The sequence below is a fragment of the Oryctolagus cuniculus genome, chromosome 13 (genome assembly GCF_051225735.1).
Source record: "Oryctolagus cuniculus isolate XC-2025 breed Fujian yellow rabbit chromosome 13, ASM5122573v1, whole genome shotgun sequence".
NCBI lineage: Eukaryota > Metazoa > Chordata > Mammalia > Lagomorpha > Leporidae > Oryctolagus > Oryctolagus cuniculus.
In genome coordinates, this window is record NC_142879.1 from 30,742,442 (window position 1) to 30,759,418 (window position 16,977).

Genomic DNA, 16,977 nt, shown 5'->3' on the forward strand with positions numbered 1-16,977 from the left:
CAGAATGAATTCTAGGGTGCCAAGAGACATTTTGCATATTTAAGAGTATGCAAAGTGTCTCAGGGCACATTAGAATTCATTCTGACAAGCCTTTATATAGCTCTTATTTAAACTCCTACTTTATTTTTAGGAAACAGGTACTCAGAGATACTCTTTGAATGGGAGCAACAAAGGGCAGTGTTTATTGATTTGATTCTTTAGTGGGAAAAGAAGAAACACAATACGAAAGAGCAGTCAAAAGTGGAAGCTTGTTTAATATTGCTCTACCATCATCCTGAAAGGCATAATAATTTGAGTTACACATCTGAACTGATTGGAGTTACAGAATCATATCTCCTTTTTGCATTTAACAATATATACAATATAAAATAAATACATTTACACAAATGGACATTTGCTGGAGCACACAGTATGGTACACATCACAAAAATATACAATTGATTGCTTTACAGATGTGAAGCCCATCTACAGCTATAGACATGGTTTTATTATTATTATTATTTTTTTACTACTGGCTATAATGCAACTCCTGGATTATTATAAGCAGTTTAAATTTTTTTTGTCCTTTTACGATCTTTGCACATAAGACTGCCATAAAATGTTTTCCTAGGCAGGTAAACAGAGACGCTTAAATAATTAAAATACAATCACCAACACCCATTTTCTCTTCTATAAGAAAAATAGCAGTTTTAAATTTTTTATATCTTTTATGTTATCATTTAAATGCAAAATAGTGGAATAAATACAACAATCTGATCTGATTGAAACACAAGTGTAACTACAAGGAGTCACACACAATCATATTGCTTTAAATAAGAACAAACCTAAAAGAAGCAAAATAAAAATTAAAATCATATGACTAAAACATACACCTTTATAACTTCCCAAAAGTTCACATTAAGTAACTGGTCTTGCTTTAATCTTGAAAAAGTATCCTCCAGAGAGGTTTAAGATGAGCATTTAACCCTAAAGCCCGTGCAGTTCTTTTAGATCTAATTTTAGTGTTTGATTCCTATTTGTGAAATACTTATTCTTTTGTAATGCAGAGTGTTAATTAAACTGAAAACTAAAACTGTATCTCATCTCCATCTCCTGTTTTCAGCTGGCTGCCTCTTACCTCTGAAGCCCAAGTACTTTAATGTGATACAGCGAAAACAATGTATATATTGTCTATATTTTATTTATATATAGTGTAGCTGAACAGTAGCAAATTAAACCCTGCACAAACTTTCTGGAAAATAATCTTTTTTGAACACCTACATACATAAATAATCTTATAGAATCAGCACCTTTTTTTTTCCCAGGAGTTGTATTTTCTGCTGTTATTTGTAAAGGGATGTGCCAATTTCTGAACTCCTATCACAGCTATAAATTTCAAGTTATTGACCATCTGAATGAATTGCTAATGATGATTTATCTAGAATCACACTACAGTCACTTCTCTACTGAGAAACCACAATCTACAATATAGTCCCATATAGCTAATGATAGATACACAGTATTCCTAGCACTGGGATGATGAAAGATCAACCCAAGGTATTTTGTTTAAAGCACACAAAGTAGCAATAGTTTTGGAAACGAGTCCGCACCAAAAAGTTTTGCAACAACACAGAGCGAGTTAATAACAACATCTGAGAGATGATTGAGTGAAAGCCATATATATACAGCATTTAAAAATTAGACTTATCTATATTCTTGAAATAGTCAAAGTTTTATTTCTAAGCTATACATTGGTATTCTATAATAAACCATTAGAGAAATTATTCCTTGTTTTGAAAATATTATGATTTTGATGTGTATCTGTTCATAATGAATACTTGTTTGGAGTTTCAATCTCTTAATTATTAATAGGAAGAACCTTATTACTGGTAAGGAATAGAATATACTACCGTAGTCTCCTGAGGAATTGTACATCCAATATTGTCTCTAATTCTACCCTGTGTCTAAAAGCACACACCACAAGAATCCAAACACCACAAGAACAAGACAACAGTCTTTGAATGCAACATAAAATTCAGAAAAGCACAGCAAACATGAAACATTGAAAAGCTGAACTACATTTCTTTTGTTTGTTAGGATTACAATTTTAATTACATCTGTGTACATAGAATAAGACTGTTCACATAGTACAGGGAGCAGCTACTAACACTGGTCCATTGGTATAGCATTGGATGGAGGTTACTGTTTATTGGTTATTCAGCGACTGTAGATTTCGGGGGCATCTAATTGATTTCTTCATTAGATTACACCTCAACAGTCTGAAACCTGACTTACTTTCATGCTGTGACAACACTGGTGGAAAAGCACATATATTGGCTTAGCTCTTGGTAAAAAACCGCAGATTAATTTAAACAAACATTTCTAAATGAATAAACTCATATGGATCAGGTTTTAGAATTTGGTCAGGCGTCTGCTGTCTTTGATATTTTTTTTTTAATTCTGGCATTTGCCTTATTGCCTCTTCAATGAATACTGGCTCACAGCTCCTTCTGAGACAAGGTCTGCAACTTTGCAAATAGGCAGAATCTCACTCCTAACCACCGAGGCAGCTAGAAATAATATGGCAACTGGACCTCCCGGTAGAGAGGTGCACTTGTGATAACTCTACGGATCAGTGTTCGATGTGCAGTGCTTACAGGCGTGACTACGCCGAGTCACTGTAGGTGTAATCTAATCCTTTGTGTCAGTGAACATTTAGGTAAACTGGAGCTCATGTTAAGAAATTGATGTTTGGGACCAGACTGGCACACAACATAAATTGCATCCGTGATAATATGCACCTTCCCTTCAACTATTGCTTGAGTAAGTTAAATTCCCATATTAATAAATGGCTGAAAAGTGGTAAAGCTGGTACAAAAAAATCTCCATTTGTAAGAAGAAACGAAACATTTTTAAAAATCTTCCTTCAGGATTCATTTGTCCTTCATCATAATTGTTCATAATTGTTCAAAGCCAGCACAAAATTGCAGTATTCTTATTTCTCTTTAGTATTGCATGAATGAATAAAGCTTAAACTATTCCCTGAAAAAGTTACATAGTAGCTAAACTAACAAATACCTGGAAGACTTGAAAAACAATTAAGGAATCAAATGGCTGTAACTGATCTAGATGGAAAAGCAATGATAAGCAGCAGCCGATGCAACGTGGCTGAGGTTGTCTAATCAGAGGCTGCTCCCGTGAAGCCTAATACTGCATCAGTCAATTCGTTTGTGTTGCACTGTACTTCTAGGTGCGTTGGTTCTCTCGCTTTGATTCCTCAGTCATTGGGGACGCTATGGTTCACGCTAAGGTCACTGGCATCCATACAATGGATCTCCATCCTTTGGCAGGGCTGGCTTCCACCACTCTCTGTTAGACTTCTTCTAAAAGTTCAGCAGCAGCAGGAAGGATAGGAACAGAAAGGGAGGGAGGGGAAAGGCAGGGAAGAGAAGGGGAGAGGAGAAGTGAGGAGAGGAGAGGAAAGGAGAGGGGAGGGGAGGGGAGGGGAGGGGAGGGGAGGGGAGGAAGGAAATATTTCTTGCAACTAGAACCATTTAAAATTTAGAAGAAAAAGGGAAAATGAGAAAAGAGGAAGAGGAGGGAGGGAGGGAGGAAGGAAGGAAAGGGGGGAGGGAGGGCAGGCGAGCAGAAAGAAGGAAGGAAGGAAATGAGGGGAAGAAGAAACCACGAATGAAGGAAGCCAAGAAACAGGGAGGGGGGAAGAAGGCAGGGAGAAAACAAACTGGAGAGGAAGAGAAATGAAAGAAAGGGAGAAAAGATGAGCGAAAAAGTAGAAATCGTCAGGAAGACGCAGGAGTCTGAAGGCTGCTTCACAGTCTTGCTGCTAAAATATCAGTGCAGTCTTGGTTGGTTTTTGATGTTGTTAACTAAACTCTACATTTCTTCGACATCACTCTTGGGTTTATTTTCCCTTTTTTCGACGTGCAGGATGGGAAGGCCCAGGAAGCTTTTAGTCAGACCTTGGCCTCCAGCATTTCCAAAAAAAGTTTGTGCATGGGGACTTTGCCTTCGAGTTTGATGTTGTAGAAGTGCTGCACGGCCTTGGTGGAGGTCTGCCTGAGCAGCGGCAGCGTCATCAGCATCTTGCCGGCTCGGCGTGGGTCTTCCATGTGCTGGCCAGCCTCGTAATCCTGCAGGGCCTCGTGCAAGACATCCTGAAGCTTCTGCACGGCTTCTACGTCTTCTATGTGCATGGAGTCTGTACAACGAAGCAGAAAACGCAAGGAATCACATTAGTCGCCATCAACCGATGCAGACGGAAGTTACAAAAGTTAAGCATTGTTCTTGAACTTCTCAAAGTTCAGAGTCTCACATTTCCAACTTCCCCCATCAGCAATTTCAAATATTAGTTTAGAAGGTGGGAATTCCTTATTATTGGAAACTTGTGCTTTCTCCTAAGACTGGCCAAGAAAAGGCTATTCTGTTAACAGATGATAATCTTGGGTCTTTTATTCATTACCTCACTCATGAATTTATTCATTCAGCTCAACAATTATGGAAGGCCATCTATTAAAAGTATTATTCTAAGTGCTGTGTGAGATAAAGTTGCTTAAAATTCTGAACTTGGAGCAGTCATTTGGTGCAGTGGTTAATGTTTCAACTGAGATCCTCACACCCCACACTGCACTGCCTAAGTTTTCTGTCTGGGCTCCACTTCTGATTAAAGTTTCCTACTAATGCGTACCCTGGGAGGCAGCATATGACGAATGAAGTACTTCTGTTCCTGTCACCCACATGCAAGACTTGGATTAAGTTCTGAACTCCTGGCTTCAGCCTGGCCCAGCCCTAACTGTTGCGAGAACTTGGGGAGTGAACCAGCAGATGGGAGACCTTTGTGTGTCTCTCTGTCTTTCAAATGAAAATCAATTAAAAATAAGTAAACTGGGGAGGACATTGTGATTAAGCCGTCACTGGGGATGCTCATATCCTATATCTGAATTCTGAGTATTCAGTCCACCTCTGCTGCTGATCCAGCTCTGGCTACAAGCACACTCCAGGAGGCAGCAGATAATGGCTCAAGGAGTTAAGTCCTTGCCACCTAAATGGCATGGACATGGCTTCTGGCTTCAACTTGATCCAGGCCAGTTCTGGCTTTGTGGAAATTGGGTAGTGAACCAGTACCCAAGTATCTCTCCATCTGTTTTTCTCTTTATCTCTCTCTTCTGGTTGCTCTGCCTTTCAAATAGGTAAAATTTAAAAATTATGTTTCTAAAAATGTTAATATATTCTAATCTTGCCTGGAAAAAGCCCATATTTTCTAAAGGGGAACAATGCTGAAGACTAAGACCTTAGGAAGTCTGTGTCAACACAGTGAATCTAGCACTAGGCCAAAACAATAAAAAAGAAAAAAAAATGCTTATCTTTCTAGGATTTTGAATGTCCTACTAACTATTCTTCAAAGCATGCATGCACAGTCAACTTCCCTGTTGCTGAAAAGCGAATGGTGTCTTGAGATTATTGAGTATTCACACATATTTCACATTTGTGAAGGCGAACCTTGCCCTTAAATGACAAATTTGAAAATTAATCCAATCAAGCAAACAAAGGGTTAAGAAGGTTGCCACAATTATTCTTGTGAGAAATGTGAGATGTGGGGAAAAAATAAAAGTTACAGCTCTAGCTCTAAAAGAGACACTTAATTATATACAAGTTTGAATCATTTAGCACGTTTTATTGATTCTGATGACAGTTTATCTGTTAATTACACATAATGGAGTCTTTGGGGGATTCTTCATGTTTAATAATTCTAGTTCTCTGAGAACGCTGAGCTCTAAGATATATGTGGTTAGCTTAATCTTTCATACAATTCAAATATATATCACATGAACAAAATGGGACACAACATAATTTAAAATCAAGTGGCTAAATATATAACGTTAAAGAAATATGGCAAAGTAGTGAAAAGATAGATGGATTTAACTAGCAACATGTGTTTTTAAACTTCTTTGTATTTTGTATGTTGTTTTTTTTCTCTTATGCTGTTATTTTCAATATTTCACCATATTGCTGGTGAGAGGATCACAGGTTGGTGTGTACATTTCTTCCAAAGAATTTTGAATAATCTGGAGTAGAGCTGCTTTGCAAGTATTTACTGCTCAAGACTCGATTTCTGTCTGGTAGAAACAAAAAATTCTCAAAAAGGAAATAGCATTGATAATGGTGCCCTGGAGTATACGGAAGGCATCCCCAAAATACATCCAGCCTTTCCCCGTGGACTATTTCCACCTATGTTTCTCTCCAGCCTGGTTCCCCTCTACATGGTCATTCACCTATTTCATGTGCACACGCACTGTCTGCAGCCACGTGCAGCTATGGAAAAACAGCCATGGAAATTACAGGCATGCTGTAATAGGCTTTTCTTTGTTTCTTTTAAATGGCACCACACAATCACTCCTTTAATTTATATATATTTATATTTATTGGGGCCAGCACTGTGGCGCAGTGGATTAAAGCCCTGGTCTGAAGCACCGGCATCCCATATGGGTGCTGGTTCAAGACCTGACTGCTCCTCTTCCGATCCAGCTCTCTGCTGTGGCCTGGGAAAGCAGTAAAAGATGGCCCAAGTCCTTGGGCCCCTGCACCCACATGGGAGACCCAGAAGAAGCTCCTGGCTCCTGGCTTCGGATTGGTGCAGCTCCAGCTGTTGCGGCCATTTGGGAAGCGAACCAGCAGGTGGAAGACCTCTCTCTCCCTATTTGCCTCTCTCTGTAACTCTTTCAAATAAATAAAATAAATCTTTAAAAAATTTATGTATGTATTATATGCATTTATATAAAAAGTATATGTATATGTGATTGTGTATACACACTTATGAGGGGTATCAAAATGGCTGAGCCTAGAAGCTAGAAACTCAATATGAATCTCCCACACAAGACTACACTACTTGAGCCATTACCTACTGTCTCCTAGGATACACATTACCAGGAAGCTGGAATCAGAAGATGGGATTTCAACCCAGACACCCCAAAATGGGATGTAGACATCACAAGTGGTAACATCTTATCCACTAGGAGTAATACCCACCCCTCTTTCTCTCTATTTCTGTACTTCAAGGCTGCCTCAGAGAAAAATGGAAGGAAAGGACACACACTAATGATGAGACTAGGTGTACAAAGGATTGCCGTAAGGACCCTGTACATAGGGAATGGAGATGAGTTGTGTGGGGAGCAACTCGGACTAGACTAAGTTACTGGAATTAAAGACTTATTCTATGCATCTGCTCTCCCACAATATGGCGCTGGGAGAGGAGGAAACAGCTTCTACACAGCTGCCTCCAGTTCAACCAGTAACCTGCAGGAGCTGATCCCGCTCCTGATTGGAGGAGAGCAGCGTACTCGGCGTGTGGGTAGCAGAGTTGGGATTGGTGGAAGAGGACTATAAAGGAGGAGAGAGACAACATGCACCAGGAACATCTATCTGAAGGAACACCTGTGCAGCCCCCGAGAGAGCCGGCCGGCGGTGTGCCGCTCCCCTGCGGAAGTGGGGAAAGTGGCAGGGGGAACCGCCCTTCCACGGAGGTGGGAGGGACGGTAGCCAACCCGGGAAGAACCAGCAGCAAACCCGGGGAGGGCCGAGCAGACAAAAGAACAGCACAGGGTCCTGTGTCGTTCCTCCATGAAGAGGGGGAGCGACATAATGGTGCCGTGACTCGGATATGAAGCCTAGGCAGGGTTCAGTGTCGCTCCTCCGCGAAGAGGGGGAGCGACAAGTTGGACTTAGCCAACCTATCCCGGAACTATGTTAACTCTCCACATTAAAACAGAGGGGAACAGATGGATGGATTGCATTCTTTAGAGACCAAACAAAATTAAAACAAAACAATTGTTTTCTAACCAGGCCCCAATCTAGCAGATTTTAATAAACACTAAATCTATCAATCATCAAACACCTACTTGAGGTGAACATTGCCTCGTTCCATCTCCCAAGGACCCTGCAAGTCAGGTGACACAACAGTAAGTGTCATAGTGAGGCTTCAACCTAAGTTTTCCTGGATTGAATTATGCTCATTGAATATGTAACACTGCCCATGGAATTTCCTTGTGAAAGAGAGAGAGATGAAATGGTTCTCTGAACCATCTCATCGACACTTCTGTCTTCAGTGCAACTGTCTCTACAATATTCCTAATGAAGACATTTTTAATTGCATGTAGAGTATGGATTCTCCCTTACTACAGACAGCACTATTTTCTAGAAATGTCTTTCTCCAAGTCTGTCTTCAAACTCCATCCTTTGGTCTTGGCTGTAAACACTGGAACGATAAAGAATCAGTCTCCTTTCTTCTACACGGCATACCTTGAAGTGCTTACAGGCAGCCACACAGTCACCTCAGCCTGCACCCGAAGCCTTGCCTTCCCCACTACTCCAGCCCAGCAGGATATATATTATAGGATGTCACAGGAAATGAGGCGAGAACAAATAGCAGAGAGATATGCTCACAAACAGCAATTAAGACTTCAAACTATTCTTTAAAGCCTGTGATTTAGCTCGAGAGATTTAAAAATGATTTAATCAAATTACTATGATAATTTAACTTCCCATTTACAGAAAAGATTCTAACTCATTTTAGCTTTACCCATTCTCAGATCTGCTAATACTTTAAATGCAAACTCACTAAATCTGAACTATTTAATTAGACCATGATTCAGCTGCCAGACTACTGAAGAAAATATTAATCTCCATTAGGGATCCTAGTTCAAGTTCTGGCTCTATGGCTTTAATCTCTGGGTTGTTCTTTTGGCTAAATTCAGATATTGATACCAAGCTCAACAGAACTGGCAGTGGAATTAATTTATGTAATTATTTAGCTTTGGTTGTTGGTGCTGGTTTACTTTGAACTGTAAGTTAAAGGAAACAGTCCTCATATTTGTGCTCCTGAGAGCCAGCTAAACTTGACCATGGAGACCATCAGTTTATGAACTAACAAGATAGATAGGCTGTACAATAAAAACCTAGGATACCTGTGTCCAGGCCTAGACCTATAAACCCAAATTTATTTTATTTATTTGCAAGACAGAATGATACACAGAGAGGGAGAGACACACTAAAAGAAATCTTCTATCCACTGGTTCACTGCCCAATGGCCACAGTTGTCGGGTCTGGGTCAGACTGAAGTCAGGAGCCTGAAACTCCATCCAGGTCTCTTACATGGTTGGCAGGGTGCCAAGTACTTGAACCATCTTCTTCCTTGCCAGACACATTTTAGGGAGCTGGATAGGGATCGCAGCAGCCAGGACTCAAACTGGTGATTCAGGACGGACACCAGCATTGTCGGCATCAGCTTAGCTACTGTGCCACAATAGCAGCCCCAGAATCAGTATTCTTAAAGATCTAGGAGATTCTATTGCCAAGCTATTGTGGGCTACTGACCTAGACAATAAGGCAAACAAATGCTATCCTAAAACAACCAAGATTTCATAAGATAAAGTTCAAAAGACACATATATTAAGTTTCAACATTTAATAATAAAATAGAACCTTTAATAAGGTCTATTTAAAATTTAACATTTTACTCTCTGAAGAGGATCCTAAAGAAATATATCTAGGGGCTGGCATTGTGGCATAGACAGTTAAGCTGCTGCCTGTGATGCCAGCATTCCATATGGGTGCTGGTTTGAGAACCAGTTGCTCCACTTCTGATCCCACTCCCTGCTGATGTGCCTGGGAAATTAGCAGAAGAGGGCCTGAGTCCATTCAGTCCATTCTCTGCATTCACATGGGAGACTTGGATGAAGCTCCTGGCTCCTGGCTTTGGTCTGGCCCAGCCCTGGGCATTGTAGCCATTTGGGGAGTGAGCCAGAGGAAAGAAGAGCGGGCTAGCTCACTCTCTCTCTCTCTCTCCCTCTCTCTGTAATTCTGCCTTTCAAAGAAATAAATCTTAAAAAAAAGGTGTCTAGTTCATATCGTTTACTGAGGGAAAAAATAAAGCAATTGCAAAAATAGATCTTATTTTTATATCTCACCTGGAATAAAACACTTCCCTTCTCTGTGCTAAACATGTTAATCATTGTGGGCATGGGCAGAGCTATTCCAGAATGCCCAAGTCTTAGTTGGGAAATGTCTCCAGGATTTGCAGCTCATTCTTGGCAATACATTCTCAATAATGCCAAATAAACGTTTAAGGATGGAACTGAATGTCAGACATAGACAAAGTATGTTCAGAGTTAGGTCTAGTACACAATATAAACCAACACTGAATGTGATCCTCTTCAATCATAAAATTAATAAAACAAAGAATGTGGAAATGATGGAGTGAGCAAAGTGTGCTTTCTAAAAAGGAATTTGTATCTCAAGATTTCTATCTTCAATCTGTAAAGAGTCTAACAGAGTGGTTCTTAAAATAACAATCAGTTGGGGTACTAAGTAACACTGGTCATCCAATTGCTTCTTGATTAACATAAATAATTGGCCCTAAATGTAGAAATAAATGTGCTGGTGCCAGTGCTGTGGTGCAGCAGGTAAGGCCACGTCCTGCAGTGCTGGCATCCATAGGGGCGCTGCTCCACTTCCAACCCAGCTCTCTGCTATGGCCTGGGAAAGCAGTAAAAGATGGCCCAGGTCCTTGGGCTCCTGCACCCACATGGGAGACTCAGGAGAGGCTCCTGCTTCAAATAGGCCCAGCTCCAGCTGTTGCAGCCATATGGGGAGTGAGCCAGCAGTTGGAAGGCCCCCCTCTCTCTCTCTCTCTCTCTCTCTCTCTCTCTCTGCCTCTCCTTCTCTCTTTGTGTAACTCTGACTTTCAAATAAATAAATAAATAAATCTTAAAAAAAAAAAAAAGAAAGAAATGTGCTAATCAAAGTTTTGATTAAAAGTAGGCAGACTGAACTTACAAATATGGCAGTGGTCATATCAAAATTTTAAAATTTCTCCAGGCCGGCGCCGCGGCTCAATAGGCTAATCCTCCACCTAGCGGCGCCGGCACACCGGGTTCTAGTCCCTGTCGAGGTGCCAGATTCTGTCCCGGTTGCCCCTCTTCCAGGCCAGCTCTCTGCCGTGGCCTGGGAAGGCAGTGGAGGATGGCCCAAGTGCTTGGGTCCTGCACCCCATGGGAGACCAGGAGAAGCACCTGGCTCCTGCCTTCAGATCAGTGCGGTGCGCTGGCCGCAGCACGCCGGCCGTGGTGGACATTGGAGGGTGAACCAATGGCAAAAAGGAAGACCTTTCTCTCTGTCTCTCTTTCTCACTATCCACTCTGCCTGTCAAAAAAAAAAAAAATTCTCCAAATCTTCACAAAAAGGCAGAACTAAATGGCAAAACTAAGAACTCATGGACACTCAACAACAAAACTAGAGGACAAGGCATCCCTAAGACACAAATACGTTCACACACAACACACAAATACATGCACAAGCAGGGTAATGTATGTCTGTGTTCCTGTACTTTGGTGCACTAAGCCTAGAAAGAATGGTCAACCTAGAAGCATCCAGGTTGTAACTAGATTCCAGGCCCTGGCCAGGAAATGGTTAAAAACAGTATGAAACATTTTACCATACTGAATAGGAAGGATGCTGTCTATGACTACTTACTTGGCCCTTCATGAAGGTTCCAGGAGACAATCTACAGAGGTTCTCACACACCAAAAATGGGACAATGTGAACTTCACAATGAATTATAATTGCAATTGATTGAAATTCATTAAATATACTCATATGTCTGAATACATGTGTTATAATGACATGTGCCTTAATGGCATTTAAAGGTATAAATTATTTAAATGACATTAAATTACTTATTCTGAAAACTAGTAAATAAAGATAAAGAATAAAGCATTAGTATTAATTTCCCTGTTCAAAATATATCACTGGTAACCAAATAAGAAGCAAGAGAAAGCCTTAATCTGTAAATAATCCTAGTACTAAAAGAGAAGAGAAATGACAAAATTACAAGTCACCATTTTGCAAGCCCCAGCAATCAATAAATTTAGGTGTTGCCCATCACCCACAACCATCGTCACAAAGAGAGAGACAACTACAAATTATGTGTCACCTAATGAACAACAACCCACCACTGATCTGTGCCACAGGGATAACACCTGAGCCAATTACCAAACAAAGCAGAGGGTAGAGAAACTTAAACTTCCCTAAGAGTACACACTCTTCAGAATCCAGACTCTGGAAAACCCTGCAGGCCAAGTGCTCTTTTCCTTCAGTGAATAAATAGTAAGGAAACAAAAATGAAGAACAAAATTTGAAATTGAAGGACATTTTAAAATCTATGCATGAAATTTTTTCTGAATAAATGACCTAGATGAGTACAGTAACTAAGGATGTGCATTCAGTAGTGAAACCATAATGATACACAAGGAAGTGTGATGACTCTAAGAGTCAGGATAAGGGAATGGGAAGGCAGAGGAGAGAGACAGAGGGGTTTCTGGGGTTCCTTGCAAAGCTTTATCTCCTTAGTTTGCCTATATGCTCATTATGGTAGCTGAAAATGACCCCAAAGATATCCAGATTCGAATCTCGGGCATCTGTGAGTATTACATTATACAGCAAACTGCACTGTGCCACTGTCCCAGAGTAGGAATCTTGTTGAGGGGGATCATTGGGAATTATCCAGGCGGGCCCTTCCATGAAAGCAAAGGTTTCCTTACAGAGGGAAGCAAAGGAAGAAGAAGGCTGAGGCAAGTCTCCACTGCTGGCTGCAAGGAGCAAGGGAGTTGTCAGGAGCCAAGGAATGCAAGAAATGCAGCTCTAGAAGCTGGAAAAGACAGGGCAACAGAGAGAGAGAGAGAGAGAGAGAGAGAGAGAGAGAGAGAGAGAGAGAGAGAGAGAGAGAGAGAGAGAGAAACTTCTGTTGGAACCAGCTCTTTTAGAAAGAAGTGAATAAAATGGAGATCCTTAAAGGCTTAGAAACACATAGCAGAAAAATCGAGGATGTGCTTTTTTGGTCTTTGCCAGTCCAAAGGAGCTGGGATTCTAATACTGGAAACAGTATTTTCTACCTCTGTTGTGCTCGGCCATGGCAAAAAGAACAGAAAGCCAGCCTTCTCCTACATTTACAGTAGTCACATAAACGACTCTTGCTGTACGTACATAACATTTGGAACCACAGCAAGCCTCCACTATCACATCTGGTCTTTCCTGAAGGTTTCCCTCAGCAAACCCCACAGTGCTCCTAGCATGCATGCTTACATGGAATTGTCCTGCTAGGCCCTTTCTATTTCCCTACAGCCAGGCTTCTGTCTCCTTCCACATCTTTCACTTTCCCAGCAGCTTTCTAACTCCTTCGACTAGGAGAGGTAAAGACAATTGTACTCAGTAAGTGAATGCTGATACCACTTCCGTGGGGAATACTTCCCCCTTCCACAACATCATAGATGATTTGTTCCATGAGAATGACCTTTTGTACACATTGCTCATTATCTTAAGACCTGTAAATGAAAATGATGTTAGGTTGTAGTCACTCCCTGCAAGTAAAGCAAATGCAGACTATTTCATGTGCTTATTATCCAGGCTGGAAGCACAGGCATATTTGTGGCAAATATTTTCTGTACTCTGCCAAAACACTAAGACCATTGAGCACAATAAGGAACATTTAAGAGCCAGTTCCTACTTTTTACCTACAAATACACAACCTCATAATATGTATGAATTTTTTAAAGGACTTACTTATTTACTTGAAAGGCAGATTTACAGAGTGAGAGGGAGACACACAGAGAGATTTTTCATCCACTCGTTCATTCCAATTATCTTAAATAAATCTTTAAAATCCAAATCTATTATGTTTAATAAAATTAAAAAATAACAGAAATGGTGGAGGCAGATGAGTAAATATCAAAGAAAAGTATACTAGGAGACAGGAAGTTATAAGTTGATTTCTTCTTTACCTGATATTAATATACAGTTTTGTTCTAGGTTAGAGTTAAGATCTACCTGTCACAAAAGACCTACATAAATTCATTTTTCATTAAACACTTTCATAGATTGGCAAATATTTCACCTCCAATCCTGTTTGTCATTTTTCTGAGAAGTTTTACACCAAAATTTTTCCTCATATCCATGGGTTCTATATCTATAAATTCAACCAAACTTGTATTAAAAATATTTTTTAAAATAAAAATAATCAAAAACTGCACTGTACTAAACAAGTACAGATTTTTTAAACATGTCGGGGCCGGCACTGTGGCATAGCAGGTAAAGCCACAGCCTGCAGTGCTGGCACCCCATATGGGAGCTGGTTCAAGTCCCAGCTGTTCCACTTCCAATAGGGCCCAGTGCTGTGGAGCAGCAGGTTAAAGCCCCAGTCTGCAGCACTGGCATCCCATATGGATGCCGGTTCTTCGAGTCCTGGCTGCTACACTAAATATCCAGCTCTCAGCTATGGCCTGGGACAGCACTGGAAGATTATGCAAGTCCTCAGGCCCCTGTACCTGCATGAGAGACCCAGAAAAAGCTCCTGGCTCCTGGCTCCAGATTAGCACAGCTCCAGCTGTTGTGGTGGCCATTTGGGGAGTGAACCAGCAGATGAAAGACCTCTCTCTCTCTTTGCCACTGCCTCTCTGTAACTCTGCCTTTCAAAAATAAATAAGTAAAAAAAAAAAAAAGTGTCATTATTCCCTAAATTATAAATGACTATTTAGATAGCATTTACATTGTATTAGGTATTATAAGTAATCTAGACTTGAATTCAAATATAGAAGAAGAGGGTATAGACATTAAACTAAAATATTATGCTATTTCTATAAGACTTGAGTATCTGCAGATAGTGGTATCCATGGAGAGTAATCTCTGCAGATACTGACAGACAAGAAGACAGCAAGATAAAGAAACTGAGCACAAAATTCTAAGCTAGAGTAAAATACTAGCATAGGTTATGGCTGTGAAATTACAGTGGCAAAAGTCTCCTGCACTGAGCTTTTCAAGGCACAGCACAGAAAGACCTGTGCCATAGAAACATGATACCAGGGAGAGAAGATCCAGCCCTTGGCCTCCTAGTCACTGCATTTCTTTATCAGCACGCTTCAGGCACTTGTGAAGTGGTATTGGACATGTTGCCCACGCGGGCATGTTGAGGGAATCAAGTAAGATTCCCTAGCAGAGGCTTTAAAAAAACGTCTACAGAAAGATTCTGACAAAAAGATAACCTCTTAACTGGCAGCTAAAACTCTCTAGAATATCAAATAAGTAAATTTAGTGATAATTTTAGTAAAATTGGCTGAGAGCCCAGCAGATAGTAAAGACTGGGGAAGGTTTTCACTTTTATACTAGTTGTTTAGACCCATGGAGCTGTCAGTATTTCTATATTAATGGTTCATTGCTCACTCACGCGCGCGCTCTCTCTCTCTCTCTCTCTCTATATATATATATATATATACACATAATATCTTCAATATATATTTAAAATGATATATATTAAGCCAATTATTTAATTTACCTGCTTTATTTTCCCAACGAGAAAATAGTTACATGACTAAACCATATATTCTCAAAGAGAGTAACATTTAGAATTTGGTGACTACAAAACTATTTATGTTTTAGGTAAAATGTATACACACACACACATAGACACAGTATACAGTATGTAAACAGATGTAGTGTATTGGTGTTGTTAAGTGTGGGGAGCAACTGGGAGCAACTCGGACTAGACTAAGTTACTGGAATTAAGACTTATTCTATGCATCTGCTCTCCCACAATATGGCGCTGAGAAGCGAGAAACAGCTTCTACACAGCTGCCTCCAGTTCAACCAGTAACCTGCAGGAGCTGATCCCGCTCCTGATTGGAGGAGAGCAGCGTACTCGGCGTGTGGGTAGCAGAGTTGGGATTGGTGGAAGAGGACTATAAAGGAGGAGAGAGACAACATGCACCAGGAACATCTATCTGAAGGAACACCTGTGCAGCCCCCGAGAGAGCCGGCCGGCGGTGTGCCGCTCCCCTGCGGAAGTGGGGAATGTGGCAGGGGGAACCGCCCTTCCACGGAGGTGGGAGGGACGGTAGCCAACCCGGGAAGAACCAGCAGCAAACCCGGGGAGGGCCGAGCAGACGAAAGAACAGCGCAGGGTCCTGTGTCGTTCCTCCACGAAGATGGGGAGCGACAGTTAAGATTTTGTTGGGGTTGTTATCAGTACAAGTATATTAAGAACGGCTCCCGAGGTGATCATTGTAGAGCAATGTATTAAGTGGCTTCTTGGGACACCTGCATCCATATTGGTGAGCCAGTTTCAGTCCTGGCCCCTCTACTTCTGATCCAGTTTCTTGCTAATGCACAATAAGAGCGAGCAGATGATGACCCAACTGCTGGGTCTCTGCCACCCGTGTGGAAGTCCTGGGTGGAGTTCCAGATTCCTGACTTCAGCCTGGCCCAGTCTTAGGTGTTGTGGACATTTTCAGAGTGAACCACTGAATAGAAAGAAAGCATCAGAATATTTTCGTATTAATAATTTAAGAACAGCTTAAGAATCTTAACAGGCAAGATTGTAACTACAAGCTTATTGCTGTCCTCTAACTCATGGTCAAAATATTTAACATGATACTATTATATTAATAGTGTCAAAGAAAATGACCTTCTGAGCAGGTTACCCCAAACTAAAATGGTGGGGGCTTGCATGTTTGGTGGGTAGAGAAAAGACTATATTCACATAGCATAAGAGAGGTGGCCCACTTTAGAGATGAGAGTAGTCCTTGCACTAATCATTTCTTTTATGTGGAGTTTGAGTCAATCCATTTTTCTTGATGCTGAGAGTCCAAAAGAATGTGAGATCTACCTTCAGGAAATGTGCCAGGCAGAAATTCTATGAGAAACTATGCTATTCAACCACTAGCCTTGTTAACTATTTCTGACTTTACACAAGAAAAATAAGAGTTTCTAATCACCAATCACTGCTATAAAGTAGGCCACTTCCTCCCCCAAACACAGAATAAGTAGGATGATAACATTTGTATATCAAAGCATTAATGGAGGCAGGCATTTGACACAGCAGTTGGGATATCACTGAGACACCCAGATTCTGGATTAGAGTGCTGGGTTTGAATTTCAGCCC

General features: G+C 40.8%; 1 protein-coding gene across 21 annotated transcripts in view; it reads right to left on the reverse strand.

Annotated features, from left to right (window-relative positions):
• Positions 1-229: 229 nt before the first annotated feature.
• Positions 230-16,977, reverse strand: part of ESRRG (estrogen related receptor gamma) — a 657,282-nt gene continuing 640,534 nt past the window's right edge. For 18 of the 21 annotated variants that reach the window (XM_089312193.1, XM_089312192.1, XM_089312191.1 and 15 more), the window contains one exon: positions 713-4,198. In XM_089312193.1, the coding sequence (XP_089168319.1) occupies positions 3,954-4,198 (245 nt within the window). In that variant the 3' untranslated portion in view covers positions 713-3,953. Of the gene's footprint in view, positions 4,199-16,977 lie in introns of all 21 variants that reach the window. The other 3 variants (XM_051820569.3, XM_089312197.1, XM_051820576.3) reach the window with 1 other exon arrangement.